Here is a 26,822-nt window from a genome sequence, read left to right on the forward strand (position 1 = left end):
TATTAGACTTTTCTCATGTGATTTTTTAATATTATATTTTAACTTAGATTTTCTCCCCCCTATAAAGCCATAATATAATTAACTTGGATTTTCTTTTGCTTATTTTGTCATTAAAAAATCTTTAATGTGTTTGGAAATGATTTTTCTATGTGACACAAAGAAAATGGGCTCACCCCACCTCCTGCCACAGTGAAACTAGCATCATTTGCTAAGCTGACTGATTTGTGTTGCCTTGAACAATTGTATGTTACAATGCACATGTGTCTACGTACATATGTTACTGCCTATCTTTTTGTCCTCTTGTGTATTGATTTGTATATTTCTTTGTTGCTTCTTTGCAAAGATATATAATATAATTAATTCTCTTATCATGTATAATTTTAAAAAATCATAGCAACAGAGATGAGGCAACAATGAGAATATTTTAGCCAAAAGTAATAATTCCTTTCTTTATTATGAAGAACTTAAAACAAACTATTTATTTATTTATTGCTGCAGGCCAAAATGGTCCTGAAGAATCTTAGTCCCGATCTGGCTGTTAGTTCAGAAAACATGACACAGATGTTTCCACTTCTCGTTGAAAAGCTGAGGCAAATGGAGAAGTTACCAGCACTATTTTTTTTGTAAGTCATGTATTTTTTATGTTTAAATTGAATTTATTGGGCATAAGTCATTTAAATTAAGTTGTTTTTGTTTGTAATTTGTATTGTACTCATTCCTTTAAGTTGAGGAAAGTTTTAGTAAGTTTACTGTTGTGATATAGTATTCATTACCATTATTGGTGCCCATTTATTATTATAATGAATATTTAAAAATACACCTTTGTAGTTTAATTCTTAATAAAACACTTTTTACTAGTACTATTAAAAATTACCTTCTTTATTTAGTTCCCTTCTCCATTTCTTGTTTGCTTTTTACTACTGTATTATTATTAAGGTCTTATTAAATACCCATGTTCGGTAAATATCTAGGTTTAGTAAATACCTAGGTTCTTTTCAAAACAGATAGAACATTTATGCATGCGAGTACCCCACATAAAATTAAAGTATCCTTACAATATGCTAGAGTCTTCATTGGTGGGATAATTTATTGTTTTTAATTTATAGTTATGAGAACTATAACTTACAGACACTGATGTCTTGATAAATTTTATGTTGATATAACATGAAACAGCTTCAAATTGAATATAATAGTTTAGTTTTGATAAAGTATAAATCATACTGAAGTATAATTTATTAATTTCATAACATCATATCCTGGACTAACCATGATCATGTATTCTGAGATCAGAATGGAATCCTTTATTTGCTTTAGTCAATTTCAAACTACTTTAAGCCATGGAGGCTTTATATAAATAAGACCATAGAATCTTGCTCAAGTGGCAAATTTTAATGAAATTTGTTCACATATAACCACATGTATAGTAATGAATCATTATGATATATATTTAAAATAATGATGATATTGAATACATGGTTGTATTTTGGGGAATGCACTAAAATTGTTCCTTTACCTTTGTTGCTAAAACAAGAAAAATAAATTGCTGAACCACCAAGAAGTTACACAGCTCACCTACTTTACAAACATGATTCAGTACCTCTGGGATTGTTCTTAAAGCCTAGTCACAAAATAGAAATCCAAAAATAACTGGATTCATTATTTATATAGATATGCAAACTTAAAATACTGGAAAGTCCAGTATTTCACAAGCACACTTAAGGTTTAATTCTGCTTGAAGAATTGAATCTTGACACATCTTTATGGAATTTTGGGTTCTCGACAAGGTGTGCTGTACAAATCCCTGGTCATACACAGTTTTATTTAGTCCTAAGGAGCCTCAGGTCATCAACAAATCTGAAGCTTTGTCAAGACTCAATCTGTACCTCCGGCAGCTCTTCAAATAATAGTCTACCTGTCAACCTTCTCCAATCTGGTCTCTGGAAAAAAAATATGTGGAGTGTGGTTAGAGTGCAGTGACCATATCAGCGTGCACATTCCTCCTGGTCAGGCCCGGGTTCAGAACCTACCTCTGTCCCTTATCAGCTCTGTCACTTCTAGACAGCTACTTAATAGTTCTGAGCCCTAATTTTCTCATTTGCAAAATGAGATGATAAAAATAATAATACATAGGGTTGGGGTGAGAATTAGATAAAAATAAATTATGAAATCAGTACAATACTATAACATATTAAGAGCTGATGTCTGTAATATGGTTATCAGAGAGATTTTAGAAAAAAAATGATGTCCATATGATCCATTTTAAGAAATGAAATACTATGATGAAGCCCTGGCTGGCGTAGCTCAGTGGATTGAGCGCGGGCTGCAAACCAAAGTGTTGCAGGTTCGATTCCCAGTCAGGGTATATGCCTGGGTTGCAGGCCATGACCCCCAGCAACCGTACATTGATGTCTCTCTCTCTCTCTCTTTCCCTCCCTTCCCTCTCTAAAAATAAATAAGTAAAATCTTAAAAAAAAAAAGAAATACTATGATGAAAATTACATTGCTTAATACACAGTTTATGCCTAGACCACAGTGGCTTTCATTCAAGTAAAAAGAGAAGCAACATAATATCAAGGTTAAGAACATTGAGCCCTGACTGGTGTGACTCAGTGGGCTGAATGCTGGCCTGCAAAGCAAAAGGTCGTAGGTTCAATTCCTGGCAGGGCATATGCCTGGGTTATAGGCCAGGTCCTCAGTTAGGGGCATATAAGAGGCAATCAATTGATATATCTCTCACTCAAATGTTCTCACCACACACACACAGACAAGGTAATTATGTGAGGTGATGGACATGCTGGCTAATATTATGGTCATTTGGCTATATATATATATATATTTGTATCAAATCATCATGTTGTAAACCTAAAACTTATACAATGTTGTATGTCAATTTTATATATCTCAATAAAACTGGGGGGGAATAAAGAGGTCACTAAAATTCACAAATGATTTGGCTATCAAGAAATCTGAACCTAAATATATCTACTTAACAGTAAGGGCCTTTGACTCTGTCATGGACAGACCTAAAGATCAGTAAAATTAAATACAAGAACAACTACCACAACAATAAAAATAAATAAAAGAGCAAAAATTTTTTTAAATTTTTAAAATTTTTTCCCCTAATTTTTCACGAGGAGAGGGAGTCATCTCTCCTCTGTGTATAAATAGAGAAAATCCATTGTCCTCTGTCCCTTGCCTGGGGAGTGTCTGATTACTCCTGCAGGAAAAATTTCCACAGGCCCTCTTTACCATTACGCCAGGGGTAAGGTCTGGGGCATGGAGGGGAACTTCTTATGTGCTATGACATAGTTACTAAGGAGTCTGCTGACACAGGACACCTTGTGTGTCTGTTCAGGTTAAAACTGATAAAGATGGATATTCAAAACTTGATAGGTATATGTCAGGCTGCTAGCAGTACATGGAAATATGATTGCATTCTATTGATGATTTTATTTTTAAGACAAGCATTCTTTTCACTTGTTTCCAGATTCAAGTTAGGAGATGTAGAGAATAGAGCTAAAAGTGTGAGCACTTCTTTGAAGGAGAAGCAGGAGAGAGAGCGGCCTCCCAAAGCTGATAAAGAAGCCCACGATATGGCTAATAAACTTCGAAAAGTTAAAAAATCGATTGAGAAACAGAAGATAATGTAAGTATCTAAACAAAAGGGGTGGCCAAAAGATTAAAATACTTTACAAATCCCAGTAGGAAACATACATTGAATGTGCAACAAAGAAGTTCTAGTTATCGCTTGGGCGTGTATGCAAATTAAGTAAATTTGGGTGGGAGATTAGGGTAAAAATAAGTAGCCATAATATTTACATGTTTCTAAATTGGATAAATTAGTCTCATTTAGGGGTTGGGAGAGTCAGGACCACAGCCTATGAGTATGGTTAGACTATATAACTGGCATCATCTTTCCTCAAAATAAGCACATCTTCAGTACCTACATGCTTACTCTCAGTCAGCCCTCAGAAGGCTTAAACAAAGTCTACCCACAATATAGAAGTGTCACTGATGTCATCATAATCTCATGTGACATAGAATGTACCTGAAAATGGACTGAAATGCCAATTTTAGCTTTGGTAGCAGTTTGCTCTTTTGATTCCTCCTTGTTGTTCTCAGTGTCTAATTCTGACAACTCAAGGTCCAGAATATGTATTATCTCTACCATCTTCTCCATCTTTAGTCACTGCCTACCTGAGACACTCATTATGTCTTCCTTGCAGAGGACTTCTTTTTTCCCCTTAAGTATCACCACTTTCCAATCTAGCTAGCAAATGATTTTGCTAATTTCAAATTGATGAAATCATCTCTCACTCAATAGTCTTCTTTGTTCTTTGCTTAGAATGTAAACAGTCGAGGCAGAGACAGTGTAGGACTGAAGATCAGCAACTGATCTTCTGATTAAACTTTTTTTCAGCTCACTAGAGTCTACCATTTCAAGTTGAATTAGTGACCAATAAAGAATGTTTTAATACCTTGTTTAGCCCCATCGTCATACTGAGGGTGTGTGGGGCCCCTGCCCTGGGCCCAGTGTTTTGGAAAGTACCACTCTGGTCCTGTTCCATCTGCATCCATTCCCGTAAAATTATGAGTCAGTGGGGCTTATGCATGCCCACCTGGAGCTCACCCTAACCCTTTTAAATTCCAAATTTTTATGGAGCTATCTTTGTCAAAGTAGGAGGATGGAATGTATTATTTGGTAGTTTATGCTCTTGATTTAAAACTCATAGTCAGACAGCAATATGTGGGCCTCCATCAGCATTCTGTTCCTCACTCTGCACACATTAGGGCCAGACCTTCCCAAAGTCCTGGCATTCTCCCCTGAGTTGTGTTAGCTGGAGGTGAGAACACTTGATGATGGTGTACAAGTGAGTTCATCTCTTATGTGGAGCTGTCTTATGTGCACGGTTAAGAGCACATCCAAGAAACTGAAAGATCCAAGAAAGGATAAGTGACCTCGGTATCTCTGAAAGGCTGTTACACTGGAACAAGGGATAATCGGGTCTGGTGACACAGGGTCATCTAAACCGGGGTTTATGGAGTGATGTCATGGGTCAGATTCCCCAGTGGCACCCCCTGGGATGGGCTATCTGTGTAGGGGATTTATTGAAGCAGTGTGATTATGAGGGACTATAGGAAAGGGAGGGAAGCAAAAGAGGGAAGGTGAAGATAAGCTAGGATGTAAGTATTGCTAGACTATTGTCTGAGGTTGGTCCAACAGAGAGATCTGGAGGCACTGCAGAATTGTCCCAATTTGAGTCAAGGTGGCTTGATGTGGACACTGGCCTGCAGTGCCTGCGGTGTTATGGATGAAATGAGACAAATTCACATGGACTACAGAAGTCCTGTGGAGAAAAAGGGATGGCATGGCCACTTTCCGAGTGAGAGAAGGCTGGCCCGTCACTTGCCTGGACAGGCTTTTATGGCTTTTCTGGGCATATTATCTTGAGGATGGTCCTCATTTACTATGCCTGGGTTTGCTTTAGGTGGTTACCTTTTACAGAAAACAAAGGAGAGGATGTTGTTAATTACATCAAAAAAGAAGGGTATTTGCAAATGTAAAGGGAAAAGTGGTTGAACTGGTTATACTCCTTCTTGGGAGGTTTAGCATAGATTTTAGGAAGTTACTTTAAAGATATGCAGTACACATTTGCTGCCTCAATTCAGGGTGAGGGAGTTTTAGCAAAAAGCAAGTCTCAAAGTGGCCTAGGTGCAATGCAGGCCTGATCCCCCACGGGAGAACCTATCCATGGATGTGGGTCCTGTTTGCTGGACCTCGCTTCCCACTGGCCTTTCTGAGTGGGAGCTGGGCTACATTTTCCACGCCACACAGAACAGTCTCCAATAGTGGCTAACTTCTGTACCTCCTATCAGTCAGTTACTGGATGTGGGTTGCTTCCCTATTCCCAAGAGAGGTTGTAACTCCTGGGAATTTCCAAGAGACTTGTCAATTGAGGATGATTCTGCAGGGAACTATGCAGCCAAGAGCCCTTCACAACCAAAGTCAGAGCAGCTACAGCATCCACCACAAAGAAAGAAGAATGGCCTGTAATTGGCAATGTGGACCTAGGAGGTCATGTACCTTACCCTCAAGCCTAGTGTTAACAAAGGTTGAGAAAGAAAATGATCATCAGTTTAGAAAGTGGACCACTTATCACGGTCATGTGGGAGAAGGTCATTTTGCTTCCCTTATAGCAAAAAGGGAAGGAAACATTTGACAAGAGGGCTCCTTACCACAAGAACAGTAGTAAACCTTAAGAGAAAATGTGCATATATCAGGGAATTTCTGATAAGGACAACAAATTCCGGAGGCCAATGAGAAAGTGCATTAGAGAGGAAGATTGAGTCAGGGTATTAAGATGTATGTAGGAGTGAATATCTGGGTTATGTGGAAGATTTGGGAAGTCTTAGGCTTCCCAAAGTAGCCAAATTCTTATGTAAAATTTATTTTTATGAACAGGGATGAAAAAAGCCAGAAGAAGCCCAGAAAAATGGATAAAAGCCTAATATATGAAGCTGAACATGATAATCTTCTCAAGAATTTAGAGAAGAACCTGGAAATCCCTCAGGAGTATGCATATGCTGATCAAAAGGCAGTGGGTGCTGAGGTGAGCACTTCCAATGAAATAGTTTCCCAGGAAATTATTTCACTCACCAGTCATTACTTTCAGTGATAGACAGTGTTGAAGGTAATAACCAAATGCAATCTCTGCCAGAGACATCTCTGTATATGACCTCCAGGCTACACATAATAGTTAAGGGCTCTAGAGAACATGTCTAAAAAGGGCAGGATTAGATTTATAGAGTCTTTTGAAAAAAGGTTTTATTTTTTACTTTTAGAGAGAGAGGAAGGAAGGGAGAAAGAGAGGGAGAGAAATAGCGACATGTGAGAGATATATTGACCAGTTGCCTGTTGCATGCCCCCAAATGGGGACCTGGCCCACAACCCAGGCATGTGCCCGGACTGGGAATTGAATCAGCGACCTTTTGGTTTGCACACCAGTGCTCAACCCATAGAGCCACACCAACCAGGGCTTTATAGATTATTTCATGCTTGTTTACAATTAACCCCGGAGAGTGACTGCCCTTTTCATTATTTGTTTCTGCGATACCATTTTTCACAGCTTGAATTCTGGGCTTCCGTCTCATCTGCCTTATTTGAGTATTTGGGTACCTGTAGCCCAATATACTTTAAATAATATACACAGAATCTCTCAAATTCAGAGGCTTTTTATGTTATAGTCAAAACATTCCACCAAAAAAGGCATTGAAATACCTATAAGTGGTAAGCTGTTTCTTCTTTAAAAGTTTTTAGATAAAATAAGTCATGCTTAGACAAATTTGAAAATACAAATTAGTAGCAATAAAAAGCAATGCTGTCCTTCGGAAGTAATTATTACCCTTTGAGATGAACTTTTTATACCCTTTATTTGTGACTACACACATGCACACATGAACACATGTGCACAGAGTTTGTATACACACACACATAGGGTGGGCAAAAGTAGGTTTACAGTTGTGAGTACACAAAACAAAGTTTATTCTTACATTATTGTTTATTAATTATTGTGTTATTTTCTATACAGACAACTGTAAAAACCTACTTTTTCCCTGCCCTATACATACATCCATTCTATTGTGTACATGTGTACATTCTTTGTAAACTTCATGGTCTCTTCCTTCTTAATGTATTTATATCATCATTTTTAGTAGATTCTTGATAATCCATCATACAGATGACTATATAACTAAAGTGTCTTAGGGATTATTTTTCTTTTTCTCCTCATAAGCAGTGTTTATCTTTGTACATATAACTGTCCATAAGTGGAATTCCTCCTTAGGGCATAAATATTTTTAAGGCCACTTGTGACCCATTTACAGTGAGAAGTAGCGTTCCTAGACCATACAGGATAAGGAACCTGCTCTGTCTTTTTGGAGAACTCTCACTCTTTCTCCCTGAGACTCCTAAGGATCCACTGGAGAGCTGGCCTGCCTCGGGCAGGAGCAGGTCCTACATGCTCGCCTCCTCTGGGTCTTTGACCCACTGCTGTGTCAGCACTCCCCACCCCTGCGGCCTGCAGAGGGGTGGGCCGTGGTGACGCAGTGCAAGGTCTGTTCAAGGTGAGGGAGTGTTTCTCATCCTTACTGTTACTGCCCTAAAATGTTCTTTGTGCTCAGGTTGAGTCAATTCCAAACAGTTGCCTCTGTGGCCAAATTATGACATAATATATCTATTGTTTTGACTTAAATGCTCTATTCTGATTTAAATTAAAATTAGATAAAAATGATCAAAGTCCCTAAAACTCTTGCTTCTTTCAGATGTTGCAGATGGTGTTCAACCGAGTAAAATTCACAAGAAAAGGTCCAGAACTGAAGGCTTTGGCAGAAAGGGGTGTTGGATATCACCACAGTGCTTTGAACTTCAAAGAAAAACAGTTAGTTGAAATTCTTTTTAGGAAAGGATTTGTTAGGGTAGGTAAATATTGTCATTCTAAAATTTGAAGTTGTGTCTACATAACAATGTATACCCCATGAAAAGGGGAAAATAACTACTTTTGTCTCATCTAATTGTCCTTTTTATGACTCCTGATGTGACTGCATATTTCCCATCTCATTTATTTGAGGGAGAGGTTTTGCCATTTGTCATTCCATTGATCTCTTTTTCATGAAATTAAAATAGTCCCTATAAAGAAACTTTTCCAAACATTTCTGTAGTTAAATTACCTATGCTGATCTTAGAACAACCCCTTGCTTTTTAAATTTATAATATCTAGGGAATTTGTTCAGCTGTTCATATAATTTTAGCTACAGACATTCCTTTATGGGCTTGGACAACGTGATAGTGCTTTGATTAGATCTTTTCTCAAAATAGCTAAAAGAAGAACAAGAATGTATCGCTTCCTTGCACAGCCCACCACATACCTTGGCAGTGTTTTTAGATGTGTCACTCCTCAATGCTCTTTCTTATCACTGATAGCGGACGAGAAGAAGATTTCCTGAAATAGCCTGCAAGCCAAACCCTTGTTATATTTTATTTATGTCCCATGAGGGTGCATGGGGTAGTCTGGATAAATTCACCAAGAGGGTTTATATCATTTCCTAGTGATTTACATCTCTGGTAATATTTAAAAAGAGACCCTGACTTTTTCAAATGATCTGTATTAAGTTTTTTTTGTATTGTTGCCAGAGGAAACAATGTTCTTCTACGGTGTTGCAGGAAACAAATTTCAGGGACACATGCATGGGAGGATTTGAGGCGTGATGGCTAGACTTATTGGGGTGAAAACAAAGGAAGGGCTGAGGCCATGTCTCATCCATGACCAGGTAGCTTGGCTCCATCGCACTACGGAGGAAGTCCAGTCTCTGGGGCCACCGGGCTGCATTTGTGCCCACGAAGCCGAGGAGAAGGGTCAGGATCCAGAGCTGCGGTGCCTTTAGCCCGGCATCCGAGGCTCTAGCAGTCCAGTCCCGTCTCTGTTCCCATGGGCTGTGACTGGCACTGCGCTTCCGCCCATCCTCCGTGCAGCTGCTGAAGAAAGAGAGCGCCTGGGACCTTCGTTAAGCTTTGGTTATATATTTCCTTGGGCTTGGGAGAAATAGGCTTTCTTTCAAACTGTCCAGTATCTTCCCGGCAGTTCCCAGGGCTCTGCCGGTGGCTCCCTTTCTGCATCCCCTTTCTTGGATATTCCCAGGTTTCACGCCCTTATCCTGTTTTATTTTCCCCAGATTTCCTCGAGATAGGCTCCTCCCCTTCGTGTTTGCATTAATAGGGGGAGCAGGCTGGTTGTCGCCTGGGGAGATTAGAAAGCCAGTCTTTCCTGCTTGCTCTGATGCCTGGAGGGGCTCTAAAACTGCCCCTTCCTAGTTAATCCAGCATAATTAGGTGTCTGCCCCCCTTTCTTTAATACCTAACTAGCTGCATGCTGTAACACTATAGTGTAGATCATATTTGTGTGTGTGTGTGTGTGTGTGTGTGTGTGAGAGAGAGAGAGAGAGAGAGAGAGAGAGAGAGACTGAGTTTGAGATTGATTTTGTTACTCTGAGTAGTGTCTTTTGATATTAAATAAATGTTGAAGGAAATCTGACACCATAATTAAAGGATGAATCTAATCTGGAAAAAAACAAAGTATATCATTAACAACTTTTTCTAGTTTTTCTCTTAAACAATAAGTTATTTATTTATTTTAAAACTCAATAGCTGGAGACAAAACTTTTCTACATGATTTTGAATTGAGGAAAAGAGGCACCTCTATTCTGATCAGCATATTCTGTATCTAAAATAGTACCTCCTATATAGTAGCTGCTAGATCTTGATAGAAAAGTGATAGGTAAATAATGCTAGCTTTGTGACAAAGAATACATTTTTATAAAGGTATTTATTCTCATTACATTTCAAATGTAATTGTCTTTTTCATTTTTGTTCTCATTATTTTTAGATAAATAGTTAATGGTGTGTTGCATTTTGACAGGTGTCTAGATCTCTGCTACAGAATAATTAGAGAAAATCACCACATATGCTTAACCTTTAACGTTAACCATACAATAATCAGTATACAGGGAGAGAGAGGGCAATTTAAAAAACCCAGCATTATATGAAAATATAAGCAAAAGTGGATTGTTTAGTAAACTTTAAAGTTTGTCCTACCCCTTTTCTGGTTATGGTAATTCAGGGAAGAAATGGAACTTTACTTTGCTCATATTTCTTAGACATGCTATTGCCATAGATATAACCTTCACAAATAAATCAGTCATGCCGTAGACCCAGGGCTTGTCAAAGCATTATTACCCTTTCAGGGGGAAATTTCTTCTCTAGTCATTGATTTAAAAATATTTACTGAACACTGATCCTGTGCCAGGCACTCTTCTGAATGGGGCTACAGTGCTGAATGGGGCTACAGTGCTGAATGGGGCTTGGGCTCTGGTGCAGGATGGTACATCAGCGAACAGTATGACTTGAGGCTGTCATCAGTGCTCTGAAGAAAAGTACTGTAAGACAGGGAGAGAAACAGTAAGAATAGTGGTGGTCATTTTGAATATGGTAGGCCAGAATTTCTCTTTGATGTTTGGGCGGAGAACTGAATACACGCGACAAAAGACTATAACATTCTTGGAAAAGAATATTATGCGCAGAGCCACGAGTGACTGGTATCGATGGCCCTGGACTGAGAAGGTGCTTGATGTGTTTGTAAAATAGCAAGAATACCACTGTGGTTTAACTGAAGTTCAAAGTTCAGTAGCTATGTGGCATTTTATAGAAATCCTGTTTCGTGACATAATTATTCTATTCTCTTTCTAGGTGGTGACCGCTACTGGGACACTTGCTTTAGGAATAAATATGCCTTGTAAATCCGTGGTTTTTGCTCAAAACTCAATCTATCTCGATGCTTTAAATTACAGACAGGTATTGTGACGTGCACACATTCTTCACTGCATCACTGAAATATGGCCATAAATACTAAAAAGAAAAAGTGAAACATTAGTTTACAAACAGGCCACGATTTATGGGCTAGTCCACTTGACATTTGTTCATGCCTGAGTATCGTTTTTAGCTGTGGAATAATGAAAAGCTCATGAGTTTGGGATGATGTGACCGACACTAACCAGACACATGACTTTGGGTGAGATATCCAAACTGCCCGGTCCTTCTAACCTGCAGAAGATGAATGATAATTAACATTCTGTAGCCAGTTTGCAAGAATTAAAGGAAGTGATTTGTAGGGAAGGTGCACACGGAAGGTGCTGCACGAGCCGGCCCTCGTCCATCTCCTGTGCACACGACTTTGTGCTGTGGAGCTTGAATGCTTCTTTCTTCTCCACTGCCGACACGTCATCTGTTACTGAGCCCCTTTCATGAGCTCCCTGCAGTGGTATTTAATTTTTGCCTTGTGATTTCTTTTTCAATATTTCACCAGACATTCTTGGCCTTGTATTATTAAAATGATTTTTCTGAATTTCACTTCTCCTTACTCTTACTGTTTCCTGCATGTGGTGTAGTTTGTCTTCATGTGGTTTCCCTGCTCAGGAATATTTGGTGAATATTTTTACCAGAGGCATGAAATTTAGATATATCAGCTAATCAAGTTTTTATCGAAGTGCCTTCCCTTTCTCTCTAAATGCTTCTTTTGGCTGTATAGTCCTTGCTTCTTATTTCCTGCCACTCCAACCCCTGTCATTTTTATTTATCCTCCTGCTTCTGTGCTGTGCATGAACCCTCCTCCCTTATCAACTTTGGGAGTCTCATGCTTAGGGCGCTGGAGCCAGGGTGTTATGCTATTTTAGATAATGAACTTGGGAGTGAAAAAGTCAGGGTTTGAATCCTGGATCTCCCAAGCAAATGCCTGGTTGTTTCACTATGGGCAAATTTCTTACATTCCCTGTGTCCCAGGTTCTATATTGTAAAATGGGGGTAATGATTAGACTTACCTCATACAGTTGTGAGGGTTGCATACAAAAAAGTTTCAAGGACTTAGCACATTCTAAGCACTTAATAACTCCAAACTAATAGAACTTCTGTAAGGAGTTTGTTCTTAACTTGCTTTTTACACATAGTGTTTCTGAATTTTATCTTACTCACGTGTTTCCTCAATTTGGGCAAATTTTTATGCTGATTTGTAACTCAACACGCTTGTGTGTGAGAGAGAGCGTGTGCTAGAGAAAGGGATGAGGACGGGGCAGGTGGGAAGGGAGGGAATTTGTGTAATAAGTTGAGCTGTACATAAAGTTGAAATCAGAGCCTAGTCTGGTCTTCCTATTTTTTGTTTCTTCTGTGTATACTACCAATGTCTAGCATGATTTTTGGCATGAAATAAGTTCATAATAATAATAAATGTCCCATTTTTAGCTCTGTCTCAGCCTGGTAAATTCTGTAAGGACTGCATAGTTGGATTTTACTTTCAGTTACTTAATGGTGAGACATAGGCAGGATTTATCTGTTCCAACCCCATGTAAAGGCATCAAACAAAAAGGCGAAAAAGGAGTTATGGACATGCACAACAGTGTGGTGATTGTAGCAGGGTGGGAGTATAAGGGGGATGAATGGTAATGGACAAAAATAAAATGAAAAATAAAATTTCAAAACAGTATTTAGGTAAGTTTTACACCGTTATTCTATTCTGTTTCCAGATGTCAGGACGCGCTGGAAGACGAGGCCAAGACCTGATGGGAGATGTATATTTCTTTGATATCCCATTGCCCAAAATAGAAAAACTCATAAAATCCAATGTTCCTGAACTAAGAGGACAGTTCCCCTTCAGCATAACCTTCGTGCTGCGACTCATGCTCCTGGCTTCGAGGGGAGATGACCAAGAGGACGCCAAGGCAAAGGTACTGTGCTTGGCATTTTCTAAGGTAGAGTGTTCATTACTGGCCAGACTGTGGGCAGGTCTGCTCGTCTTTTAGAAGTCTGTAGCAATAACTTTCAGTTTCATTAGTCTTTGATGCTTTGTACTGTCTTGAATAATATAGCATTCGGGGTGGAGGGGAAGAATAACAGTTCATTTTGTTTGCCTCCTCTATCAATCATAGAATTTGTGGCTGGATGGGCATTTGGAATTACCCAAGATTATGGTTTTCACGTGTGATAGACCTTGTCCCATAGTAGTCAAGGATGCTGGCCATGGATTTAAAAAGATCTGGGTTAGATTCCTATTTCTACTATTAAGAACAGAAATATTTGTTTTTATGATTTTGAAAGAAAAGTTTATTTTTCATAAAAAAGTAACCCAACTTCATCAAACAATATTTAGATAATATAGGAAATTGAAAGAAGAAAAAAAAGCACCCATACCTAGTTACACTATTCAAAGACAATTACATTATCATTTTGATATTTTTAAAGTTGTTTTCTAGGCATAGGTGTGCATTTGGTTTCTAAACACAGATATATATTTATATTAAATAGGACTTCAGAATATGGTTATAAATTTTACTGAAAGGTTTTTTCAGATAAATATTTTGCACCCAGTCCCTAAATGAGAGATTTAAAATTCAAAATTAAGTAATTTGTTTTTTGTCTTTGTGGAGATGCCTTGTGATAGGGACCTCTCCTGTCTGTTTTTATATATTGATTTAGTATGCCCAGTTAAATCAGATGCTGTTTTCTGAAGTGAGGACTCCTGTAGGAATTTTGTGATGCATTGGCTCTTAGGTTGGTTGCTGGTGCTCCAGGGCAGGGACAGATCATTTAGACCAAAACTTCCTCATTTTTGAGTACTTAATTTTCACCTCTGTATAGGAGAGAAGATAGGTTAGTAGAATGGTTTATTTTCTTTGTTTTGGTGTATGTGAGAAATTCTATCTGTAACCTTCACACATAAAAGGCTTAATTAAGTGTGGGCATGCAATTCTTAGACTGTTGTCTTTGCTCATCACATCGAACTGAGCGAGTTTTATCACCTTCTGCCATTTACTGTTTTGGAGGAGTCAACTCTTAGATTTTTCTCTAGAGGAGCCACACTCATTTCTGTTCTCTGGGAGTTAATTTGATTTTTTGGGTGGGGGCAGGGCTATATAATTACATAAATCTTTCTTTTTAATCCTTATATTTCAAATTCTTTTTCCTAAGATTTTTTATTTTGTGGGTCCTTTTTTAAATTGATGTTTTAGTTCTATGATAAGAACCTCAATCTTCATGCTCAGATATTTTTATTGTGTTAAAATACACATATGTGTTAAAATACATATGTGTTAAAATACACATTTTAACCATTTTTTAAGTAGACAGTATAGGAATGTTAAGTATATTTGGATTGTGCAACAGTCAGATAGATGTGGAACTAAGGAAGGATTTCTTAAATTTGGCCTTTGATATTTGCTTCTGTTTTAATTTGCTGAGTTTTTTTTTCTTCAATTTTTAAATTGAAAACCCAGCCCTGGCTGGCATAGCTCAGTGGATTGAGTGCAGGCTGGGAACCAAAGTGTCCCAGGTTCGATTCCCAGCCAGGGTACATTCCTGGGTTGCAGGCCATAACCCCCAGCAACCGCACATTGATGTTTCTCTCTCTCTCTCTCTCTCTCTCCCCCTCCCTTCTCTCCCTAAAAATAAATAAATAAAAATCTTAAAAAAAAATTGAAAACCCTTTTTTTCTTTTCTTCTTTACTGTTAAAGAACATGAAGTTTATCTTCCACATTGCTGATGAGGCTCTCCAAAGTTTCAGTTCTGCTTTTTAGTAATACATATGTGGATCTGAGTTCTGCTATTTAGTGCTGCTATTCAGTTCTGTTGTCGGTTTTTCTATCTTTTCACTTTTTACGCAAGTTACATCTATCCCAATCTGGTGTTTTGCCAAGGAATAAGATGTATGATTTTCCTTCTGGCTTCACTCTGTCCAGCTAAATACTGTTTAAATACCCTCTTAAATTTAAAGCTAAATGAATTGGCCCAGATCTCAGTATTTAGTAGATTTTCAGCTTATGTAGCTTCTCTGCACTGAAAATGTATTTTCTGCTTTTGCCAGCTTCACTGACACCTTGATCATGTGGTTGTCACTCATCCCTGCACACTGCAGACCGAGTTGCTAACAGGGTTGTTAACTATCCGAGTGAGACCTATGTGGCCTTCATCCCTAAGTTTACAGTGAGCCCCCATGAGCCACTCACCCGCACACACTCTGCTGTTTTCTGGCTATTGACGTGTATGACTAAATGTAGAGCAAGGGAGAGAACAGGTTGTAGGACGAGGCATTTTTGGTGCCCTCAGAAGTTACTACCCCAAAGTAAAGGTGATGGACAGTACACCTCCTTCTTCTCTCCTTCTTGTCTTCCTTCCCCTTCTCTCCCTCCCTCCCTTGCTTCCATCTAGTCTATTGGACTTATAATGAGTAGAGACTCTTTCTAGTTTCTATACATTTTCACATCCAAAGGCTTAAATTTGGTCATCTTGGGAAATTTTCTTTTTAAATGGCACCCATAGACATTTTAGTGGGCAATTGAAAGATATCTGAGCTGCAACCTCAATATTGTCTTTCACTGAAAACCAAGCAATATTTTTATTACTTTGATTTAGTCAGCCTATTTAGGATAATATTGCAGGACATGGAATAATACAGTATCTTATTTTCTTCCAGAACAATCCAAGAGTTATAAGTTTTGAAACTTGATTTGTATTTATTACCAGATTATTTGGGAATATCTTTCATTTTTGATGATTCTGTTTGATATGTTCTGTTTGTTAAAGGACAGATCTGCCACGTAAAAACATGGTAAACCAAATAATATGAAATCTAATGAAATCTTATGTATTGCTGGTATTGTAACCAAACAAAGTGGGGCCCATGCAGGTGGCGCCTTGATACATGACCCAAAATTAGTGTCGTAGGAAACAGGTTTTTATTGCAGGGGTGAAATCTCAGGGGGTAGGGGCTGAGAGCACTCCTTGGAGCCTTCGTCTCCCTAGAGTCCCAGTACTTCCCCTGCTCCCCCAGCAGGCGATAAGCCGAAACCAATCCTAATAGTTCCCCATATCCTTACCTGTTTTTAGCTGGCTGGGCAAATACTTTTCCATCCCCTGTGGAAATGCACTTGTGGTTTTCAAAGTTGCCATCCTCTCGTAGCAGCTCTCTCCTTCAGGATCTGGGACACCTTGTCCTCAGCCTCCATGTAACAGGGCTGAGGAAAACATGTGCCATGTTTCAGTGGGTCATGGTGAAGTCCTGGAAGTCACAAGTCCCAAAAGAATGACCTCTCCATATGTCCCTCAGAGAAGCAGAGGTCTCCAGGCTCCAGCCACAGTTCAGCATTCCAGCCATCTCCCACTAATCCGTGCTTGGCTAGGCAGGTTCCTGCACAGCTCCATCAGCTCTCTCTTTACACCCTTTCCTCCTGCATAGATGCTACTTCACTACAGACCACATGCCTACTTCCTTACCACACCTGGCTGCATGGCTGAATCCTCAGAGGAGCAAACATAGCTCCTCTCTCACTAAGGCAGCATAGCAGAATCCGTCCTGGATCATGGCTCCTTGGCCACCTCCTCCTTCTCTCTCCTCATGGCCAACCTTCATGGCTGCCTCCTGCTACAGCCTGCATGGCTCCTATCTCACTACAGACCTCATGGTGGACCCAATGCCCTTCTCCTTCAGACCACCCTTATTTTAAATGCTGACCTGGAACTTCGTATCTGACCTCATATCCAGCCTTTCCTACAATAGGCTGCTTTTGCCAGTTGCCCCATAGCTTTATCTTCATTTGGCTGCCATGTTTAGTCAGGGTACGAGTAACTCAGTGATGCAGGGACTTCTGCCTCTCCTCACTATGTCATGAGTCAGGATACATTCTGAAAGTCATGTGCACCTTTTGCCCAGGGTGGTAGCACGGCTATTATATTGCCTTTTGTTATGCAAAGTATCTTAAATGCTGCATCATCTCCTTCTCCCATCCCCCAACCATGGGCTGTGGGGAGTTTGGAGATCCCTCACTCTGCACCTCACTACAGTATCTGTGTGGTACAATAGATATGAGTAATATCTATAATGTTTTATATTCGTTTATGTGATGGTCAGTCGGGTGAGGGTGTTGCCGGAGAAAATGGACTCTTGTGATGTTGCAAGAATTGAATTTCAGACATGCACACATGGGAGAAGTGTAAACATAGTGACAGATTTATGGGATAAACAGAAATAATACTCCCTTGGGGATATAGAGAGCAGGAAGGCTCCTAGTAGCAGCTGCCCCAATGTCCTTGCTAATATTTTACACATTTTCATGGTTTCAGAAAAAAGCAGGCTGTCTTTCAAATTGTCTAACCTGTTTCCTGGGTTCCCATGGGGTTTTGCTGGGACCTACACTTATCCAGTCACTTTCCTGGATCTTCTGGGATTTTGTGTCCTTACTGTATCCAATCCTTTTCCCAGATTTTCCCAGGATAGACTCTTCCCCTTTATGGTTGCCATTTGGGCTCCTACTGTGCACACTTTAAAGCTCTACTTCATCATTTGGCTTCTACTTCACATGTCTTTAGTAGGAGGACCTGCCCCTGCACCGTTTTGGCTTCTATTTCGCATGGGCCCAGCAAAGAAATTTCCCCCTTGCTGTGGTTGTTCCCTGGGGAGATTAGAAAATTTATCTTTTCTGTCTGCTCAGAGGCAGAGTATGCTGCTCTCCCCTCGGGTGTCTGTGAGGCGGTAGCTTTGGGACTTAAACAATTGTAGCCAGTTTTGCTCCCTTCTCCTTTGTTATACTTAACTGGCTGCCTATGCTAACACGGTCACAACAGGAGACAGAGGAGGGACTCGGAAAAATAACGTGTTGTTCTCATAGGTCCTAGGGACAGGAGGCACAGTATGCCATGCAGGTCTTAGTGCAAAACTCACTGGGATGGTCAGGAGGCACAGGACAAGAGCAGGAGAAAATTCAGCCACTGCCTTTGTACAAGTTTCTATAGGAAAGGTGAGACAGGTCAGAGTGAACAGTCTAGGATTTGCTAAATTGAATAATTCCAGAGGGCTTTAGGCTATGTGAGTGGTCTCTAGCTGCCTGGTATCTGCCTCTGGGGTGATTTAAGGCAAGAGAAATACCAGCGTGGTGTGTGAAAGTTAGGTAAGAAAGCAGTTGGGGGTATAAACTTGGCATTGGTTAGTTTGCATAGGATAGGCATGCTTTTAGACAAGTTGTTATCTTTATGTATTAACTAGCCCTGGGAGGGGCAGTTTCTTCCACAGCCAGAATGATTTTTTTAAGATGTCAAAATCATATAATATACAGAAAAATCCTTTAAATTACAATATGCCTGTATTATCATTTACAACTATATTTTGTATCGCTAACATGGTGTGATTTAGAGTATTCTTCTTTAAAGGTGCTGTCAGTGCTAAAGCATTCATTGCTGTCCTTCAAGCAACCCAGAACTGTGGAGATGCTCAAACTTTACTTCTTGTTTTCTTTGCAGTTACTGGTGAAAGAGGTATGACTATACTTCGTCTTTCTGTGAAATAACATTGGCACTCTCTCTGCTTCTTAGCATGTTGAATTAATTCTTTAAAATGTTACATCCAATTATTAATATTACTTACAATTGATATAATTATCAAAATTGGGCCAGGTAATTATTAACATTCTCTTTTATATTGGTATTAATTACTATTTTAAACTGGCAATTAATATGTTCCCTTTTGATTAATGTATGTGGACTTGAGTGAAATTAATAAATTATTTTTGTTCCCTAGGGCTATTTAGATCAAGAAGGTAACCCGATGGGGTTTGCTGGACTTGTATCACATTTGCATTACCATGAGCCTTCTAATTTTGTTTTTGTCAGTTTTCTTATAAGTGGCCTTTTCCATAAACTCTGTCAGCCAACCCATAAAGGTGAGCTTGATGTGTCCTGTGTATAGTCTAAAATCAGCAACGGAGGCTGTAGTGAAGTTAGCACTCTGGGGATATTTTTCTACAAAGAAAATACAAGGTGGTATTGAGATAATTTAGAGATATGAAATTAGATAAAATAAACTTTTATATACTTACTAATATAGATTATATGAGAGACCGCTGTATTTTATACATATTTTAAAATGTCAACTTCTTATTAACTTCAGTGATCCCTTGATTCCATGGTTTAGAACACATTAAATAATATATAATATTTTAATAAACTTAAAAAAATTAAATTTAGTACATAATCATTATAGAAAAGAAAGCATTATGTTAAACATAATATTTACTATTATTTGTGAATATTTTCTTCCAGTGTTTAAAATATAATTGTGTACTATATTTAAATAGCTCATATTAATTGCATAATTTAGAATCTTATTTTCTAAGTATGTTTTTACTGATACTATTCTTGTAAGTTTTTGTTAATTCTGTTTGCAATGCCTGTGTAATAGTACATCTAACACAGTTTTTGATTTTCATAATTAAATAGACCCCTTAAACAGTGTTCCTGAGACAGATGTTTCCCACTCATACTTACAGTTTTTAGAGTTCCCAATGCCTGGTGAAATCTGCCTTTTTCAACATTACTCTATCTTCTCTCATGACCTGACAGAAACACTCTGCCAGTCACGGACTGTTTTGTGAGACAAGGATACTCAGGAAATTCTGTCCTCCCAAAAGCTCTGTGAGAGGAGAAATGATTTCATGCATTGAGATGTGTAGTTTGTATTAAAGCTGTGTATGTATGTGGAGAGAGCAGTGCATGCAGTTACAAACACGGTGATAGAAAATGTGGTAACTTTATAAGGCAGATAATATGGCTTATCACTATTTTGTGAGTGAGGAAACTGAGGCACAAAGAAGTTGAATAAAGTGCCTCAGTCACAAAATTTTAGTAAGTGTCAGAGCCAAGATGCAAATATAAGTAGTCTGATTCTAGAGCCCAAGTTACTCAATGGAGCGCCTTTTAAACAAGTACCATGTGATTCTCATGTGTTGTGATGGATAGTGAGTAAGTCAAGGTGATCAAATCTTAATATGAGTGACAGGAAGGTAATGTAGCGAGAGGTTATTTGTAGGCTGAATTTTGGGAAGAGTTAAATACTAGGCTAAGAAGATTGGATTGTGTTTATGATACACTGAGATGCAACTGGAGGTTGTTGAATATGTGAGAGATGTGATCATAAATGTTCTGTAAAACTGATCTGATGCTATATAAAACTGATCACAGACTGAAGAGGGGAGAATCCAGGTAAGGAGAAAAGGTCACTTGTGTTTGGAATAGCTGAGGCCTCAAGCAGAGGGGGAGTGGGAAGAATGAAAAAGAAGGCACAGGTGTAAAACTGCTAGGTGATAGAGTTGTTCCTTAGTTGCTGCATTTGTCAAAAAGTTCAGCTGATGTGAAATGTGAAGTAATATTCAATTTAAACATTAAAAATAGGATTTAAATACTATATTTATATTTGTTAACAAAATATTTTGTTTTATGTAGGCTCAAAACATTTTTCTCAAGATGTCATGGAAAAGCTTGTGTTAGTATTGGCAAATCTGTTTGGAAGAAAATATTTTCCAGCAAAGTTCCAAGATGCTACTGTCAAATTTTATCAATCGAAGGTAAAATTTATAATTCTGGTGTCACTAAATAAGTAAGATTAATAAATCCCACTGCAAATGATTCAGCAGCAGTACAATTATATTAAATGTAGGAATCATTTGTTTTATATACTAATAATTTTCCTTCCTGTAATCATTGTTATATCTAATCTGTAATTCATAAATTTCCCCCTGTAAAACTATCAAGAGATTAAATACCTTGAGGAAAAAAATAGGATAAAAAATTTGGCTCATGCTGCCTATTTGAAAGTATCAAATTACAGCATTCAGTGACTAGAGAAAAAATGTAGATAATTTTATATAAATGAACCAATGGTTCCATCATTGAATTTACAGTTCTCTTAGGAATTTTTAGCTTGAAATAGGGCTGTCGATAGGAAGTATATATTGTGAGCTATAATGTTCTTACTGAAAAAAAAAGAATAATCATTGAAGAAATCATCTCTTGACTCAGATAAACTAAAAGCAAGATTTGCAACATTTGCTTTGGTCACTATTCCCTATCATTAAATACTACCACTAATGTACTCTACTGGAAACTGAGAAAGTGGGAAAGTGGGACAGGCTGGTTATACCAGATAACCTTACTTAAAGGTGACAAGGAGCACAAAGAGAAGAGTTCACCTATATTGTCTAACCTCCACTGTCAAATTACAAACCGTAGCCCTCACAGATCAGTGAACACAACTGTACACATTGACCTCTATCTTCTTCATGTTTTTAAATTCACATGTACATTCCTAAACTATTAATTAATTCCTTGTTTACATAGCTTTATATTTAACTTATAAAAGAAAATTTGTCGTGGACCCCTGCTCGTCGAGGTCCATGGCATTGTAGCTGAAACAAAAGAAATTCACAGGGACTACCGAATCCTGTGGAAGAAAAGGGTGAGCGGTTTCTCTCTCATGGGGAGCAAAAGCCTGGGCACTTGCTTCAATGAGCTTTTATTGTCTTACTGATCAGGGTACAAGAAGGTCCTCATTAACTATGCACAGGCTCGCTTTAGGTGGTTACCTTATACAGAAAACAAAGGAGAAGATGCCGGTAATCACATCACAGAAGAGGGATATTTGCAAATGAAAAGGCAAAAGTGGTTGAACCACTTACACTGGTCCTTGGAAGGTTAGCATGGATTTTAGGAAGTTATTTTATAGTAAATGTTTGCTATTGGGGGCTGGGCCCACGCCACGCAGAATGGTCTCCTACAAAAATTCAGTATCTCTATTCTTACCAATAAGGTCATCATAAACAACACAATAAAAGAAGGTTTTGAGTGGAGGCCTTCTGTCTCTCTTTTTTTTCTTAAACATTATTGTGAATTTGTGCATGTTCAGGTAAGATATAATAGGTGGCCATTCTCCCATTGCAACAGAGAGCTGTGAATGTAATGAGGGTTAGGTTGGCTAGAATGATGAAATGGCAAGAACTTATCCCAGGTGTGACAGGAATCTCCGAATGTGGTTTTTCTCCCAAAGAATTTATCTGTTCTGGAAATGGGTTGAAAACTGTATGTAGCATATATAGAGAGCCTCTCCTATGAGGTAATACATACAAACAAACAAACAAAACATACATACATTCAAAAAACAACCAATTAAGCTATTCGTGACCACATGGGGCTGAGTGACAGACTAGAACTTGAAAAATTTAGTGAGCTTTAGCCACTGCAAATTTGCTGGGTGCAAAGCCTACATAAAATGTTAGGGCACTCCCCCAAATTTCTTGTAACCTTGTGGCACTTATTAAATAAAAACCCATTGGAGGAAAGGATCTGAGTTTATTTATAGGCTTGTATCTCCCATAAGACATTTTTGAAGCCATTAAGGGCTGGAAGATAAAAGTAGGTTAGGAAAGAGGTGGGTTTTTGGTAGTCTTTTAAGGCTAGGAAGAATGAGACCCACTGTGTTCATACCAAAATCTTGAGGACCACTGTGTAAGAACAGAGAAGGGTCAATATAGACTGAGACTTATTAAAACTGGAAAACAGGACTAACCAACTTCAGTCTATACTTGGACTGAGGTGATCACATCTTCACTCACTTGGCCAAACAGAAAAGTGGGGGAATGCATTCTAGTCAAGATAACATCATTTAAAGACTTTTATGTCCTTTTATAAACACTTTCTGGTGAAAAAACCAAAAATCCCCAAACCTACAAAAAGTGAGTAAGCAAGAATATATGACCAATTTAGCGAGAAGAAAAGCAGGTAGTGGTAGAAGACACACAGATGACCTAGATACTGGAGTTAAGGTAAAAAGACTTTAAGTATGATTAATATGTTCAAAAAATAGGGGAAGAGAGAGATAAGAGTGGTGAAAGGATGGATAATTTCACCAAATAATTAGTAAGCATTTTGTTACAGAACAAACAAGGGGGGCCTGGGATGATATACTATTACTGAAAGAAGCCCCCAGGTCCGTTATGTCCGCCACTAGAGGAAACATGTCTCTCAATGCCAAAGATTCGTGAAAAGGAAAGGAAATGTTTATTTAATGCTATACAAACTTAAAGTAGTGACCTAATGTCTTCATCAAAAAAATCCTAAAGTCCCTTAAAACACCCACAAACAGACACAGTCCTTCCTTCCTTCCCCCTTTGCCCAGTCCAGAGTACCGTATCTCAGGAAAGGAAATAGAAGTCCATGGCTCAGGCAGTCCTCTGGTTATTCCCAGTTAGTACTCTGTCTTGACTGGGAGACCTCCCTGGGTTCCTGGCATCCTCAGCTGTGTCACCGGGATCTCTGCTAAAACCAGGCAGTGGTTCCCCCTTCTAAAGCTGCGGGGGTCCCCACTCTGGCAAAGACACGTGGTCCTCTCTCCCAGGGCCACGGGAGTCCCCACTCAGCCAAAACTGTGTGTTTCTCCCTTCAATGGCTGCCGTGTCTGGGTTTAAATCCCCTGCGCCAATCTTCCTCTGCAGCCTCATTTCCGACTCCTCCTATACTTGGCCACACTTGCCCTCAATCTGCTGTCTTCTCCAGCTTTTCTGGTCGCCATCGTGGGTCTGGGCAGGTGTGACCCCATGTCATGGAGCTAATCTTCTCCGAGCTCCCACTCAGGCGCTGTAACTCGGGGGACCTGCCCCACAGTCACATCTTGGGGGGAGGTCCCTTTCCATCCCCCTGGCCTTGAGCATAGCCATAGCTATTTAGCATATCTAAGTGACCAGCCAAAGGCTGGTCTTAACATGTATGTTAAATGACCATGCCATGGATTAGCTGCAAAGCTGCCCTGCATGTTCTTGCTCTGTGTGCCCCTTCCCCCAACTCACACCTGTGGGGGAAGGGGTGGAGACATCTTAAAATCTCCTAGACACCTTGATTTCTGGACCCCATTTCAAATGCCTATTTGCGGTCCCCCTCTTGGCTGCACCCTGTAACAATTTCATAATTGAAAAATATAATATCTGATCAGAATATACATATCAGAAGTCAGAATCTGTGAGCTGACAAAGTATCAAAATTGTAGCACAGGGAGAAAAAAATGATAATAAAAGCAGATAGCAGAAGATACATCTGAATCATACTCCAAAGATTTAATGTTATATAGGGAGCATCCCAGAAGAAGAGGAGGCAAAAAAAAAATGGTGGAAAAATATTCAACACTTGTAGCTGGGAATATTCTGAAGCTGATGAAAGATAGCACTTCCTAGTTTCAAAAGCATAGTCAATTTCAAGAAGAATAAATATGAATAAGCATTAAACCAAAATTAGTGGAAATAAAAAACAAAGATGGAATCACAAATCAGCTAGAACCAAAATAGACATTTCCTTGAAAAAAGAAGTAAGATTGATAGCTGAATTTTTAACCAACATAATAAAACTTAGAAAAAAAGGGATTTTTTCACGCTTATTTATTTTCATGCATAAATCTGTACTTATATTTAGCATATGTTCAAAACATAATTTAAAACAGGGTAGATATATTGTGATTGATTTGATAGCATCAGGTGTATATACTTATGTCTACTTTATTGCACATATTTAATGTTATACTTAATGAGTTTGAAAATATGAAATATACATACTCATGATATTATCACCATAATCTAGGTACTAAAAATATATCTCTCACCTCTAAACATTTCCTTATGGGTATTTTTTTTTTGACAGGAATACATAACATGAGATTTATCCTCTTAGTGTATGTTAAAGTGTGCAAGCATTTATTTATTTATTTATTTTCTTCTTAAAAATTTATTTATTTATTTATTTTAGACAGAGGGGAAGGGAGGGAGAAAAAGACGGAGAATGTGTGGTTGCCTCTCCTGCCCCTTACTGGGGACCTGGCCTGTAGCCCTACCATTTGCCCCAACTGGGAATCAAACCAGCAACACTTTGGTTCACAGGCCAGTGCTCAATCCAATGAGCCACACCAGCCAGGGCCAATAATTTATTTTTAACTATCAGTACTGTGTTGTACAGTAGATATCTAAAACTTATTTGTCTTGCATAATAGAAACTTCACAGCAAGTGACAAACAACTCCCTATTTGTTTTTCACCCAGGCCCTGGCAACCTTAATTCTATTCTCTACTTCAATGCATGACTATTTTAATAAGAGGATTTATACAGTATTTGACCCTTTTTATTGGCTTATTTACTTTGCATAATGTGCTCTAAATTCATCCATGTTGTTGTAAATGATAGGGTTTCCTTTTATTAAAGGCTAAATAATGTTCCATTGTATGTATGTACCACATAATCTTATCCATTTATCTGCTAGTGGTTTAGAAATATTTTCTCCCATTCTGAAAATGCCTTTTCAATTTGTTGATTATTTCTTATCTATGCAGAATTTTTTAGTTTGCTATAATTCCATGTGTTTATTTTTATTTTTGTTGCCTACACTCTGGTGTTATATTAAAAAATCATTACTAACACCAATATTCCTATATTTTCTTCTATGAGTTTTATAGTTTCAGGTCTTACATTTAAATCTTTAATTCATTTTGAGTTTATTTTTCTGTATAGTGTGTGATAAAGGAACAATTTTACTCTTTTACATATGTATGTCAAGTTTTGCCAACACTATTTGTTACAGAGACTCTGCTTTCCCCACTGTGTGCTCATGGCACCCTTATTAAAGATCTGTTAACCAAATATCTGGGGAGTGATTTTTGGAGCCTCTATTCTGTTCCATTGATCTACTTGTCAGTCATGCTGGCACCATACCATTTTAATCACATAGCTTTGTAGTGTATTCTGAAACCAGGATATGTGATGCCTCCAGTTTTGTTCTTCTTTATCAAGATAAATTTGTCCATTCAAGATCTTTTGTAATTCCATATGAATGTAAAGATTTTTTTCTACTTCTGTAAAAAATACCATTGAGACTTTGTTAAGAATTGCACTGAATCTGTAGGTCAAGTTGGGAAGTGTTGACATCATAACAGTATTAATTCTTCCAATCCGTGAGCATGGCATGTCTTTCCATCATCACGTCTGCTATAGTTTCTTTCATCAGAAATGTTTCACCTCCTTGATTAAGTTTATTTTTAAGTCTTTTATTCTTTTTGATGCTATTGTGAATGAGATTGCTTTAATTTCCTTTTCAGATACTTAGTGTCTAGAAACACCACTGATTTTTAAATGTTGATATTGTATCCTGCAACTTTACTAATTTTGTTTATTAGTTTTAATATTGTAATGTGGTAGAACCATTAGCAAAAGATTAGCAAAATGAAACTAGGGAGGTTTTATAAACCCTCACAATCAAGTGAGATTTATTCTTGGCATGCAATGTATTTTATGTTGGTGCTTGCTCTCCAAATGTGTGACTAGATTTTTAAAATTATTCATAGCTCTAATGTCATTTGAAACCATGTTGCTGCTT

General features: G+C 38.3%; 1 protein-coding gene across 3 annotated transcripts in view; it reads left to right on the forward strand.

Moving 5' to 3' along the window:
• The window catches only part of LOC123813846 (probable ATP-dependent RNA helicase DDX60), a 100,550-nt gene that overhangs the window by 62,333 nt on the left and 11,395 nt on the right, over positions 1–26,822 (forward strand). For 2 of the 3 annotated variants that reach the window (XM_045831261.1, XM_045831262.1), the window contains 9 exons: positions 499–623; positions 3,488–3,646; positions 6,464–6,611; positions 8,323–8,475; positions 11,300–11,404; positions 13,126–13,326; positions 18,798–18,902; positions 19,165–19,306; positions 20,865–20,986. In XM_045831261.1, the coding sequence (XP_045687217.1) occupies positions 499–623; positions 3,488–3,646; positions 6,464–6,611; positions 8,323–8,475; positions 11,300–11,404; positions 13,126–13,326; positions 18,798–18,902; positions 19,165–19,306; positions 20,865–20,986 (1,260 nt within the window). Of the gene's footprint in view, positions 1–498; positions 624–3,487; positions 3,647–6,463; positions 6,612–8,322; positions 8,476–11,299; positions 11,414–13,125; positions 13,327–18,797; positions 18,903–19,164; positions 19,307–20,864; positions 20,987–26,822 lie in introns of those variants that run through there. The other variant, XM_045831263.1, reaches the window with a different exon arrangement.

The sequence above is a fragment of the Phyllostomus hastatus genome, unplaced genomic scaffold (genome assembly GCF_019186645.2).
Source record: "Phyllostomus hastatus isolate PE091 unplaced genomic scaffold, TTU_PhHast_1.1 phas_contig_159, whole genome shotgun sequence".
Taxonomy (NCBI): Eukaryota; Metazoa; Chordata; class Mammalia; order Chiroptera; family Phyllostomidae; genus Phyllostomus; species Phyllostomus hastatus.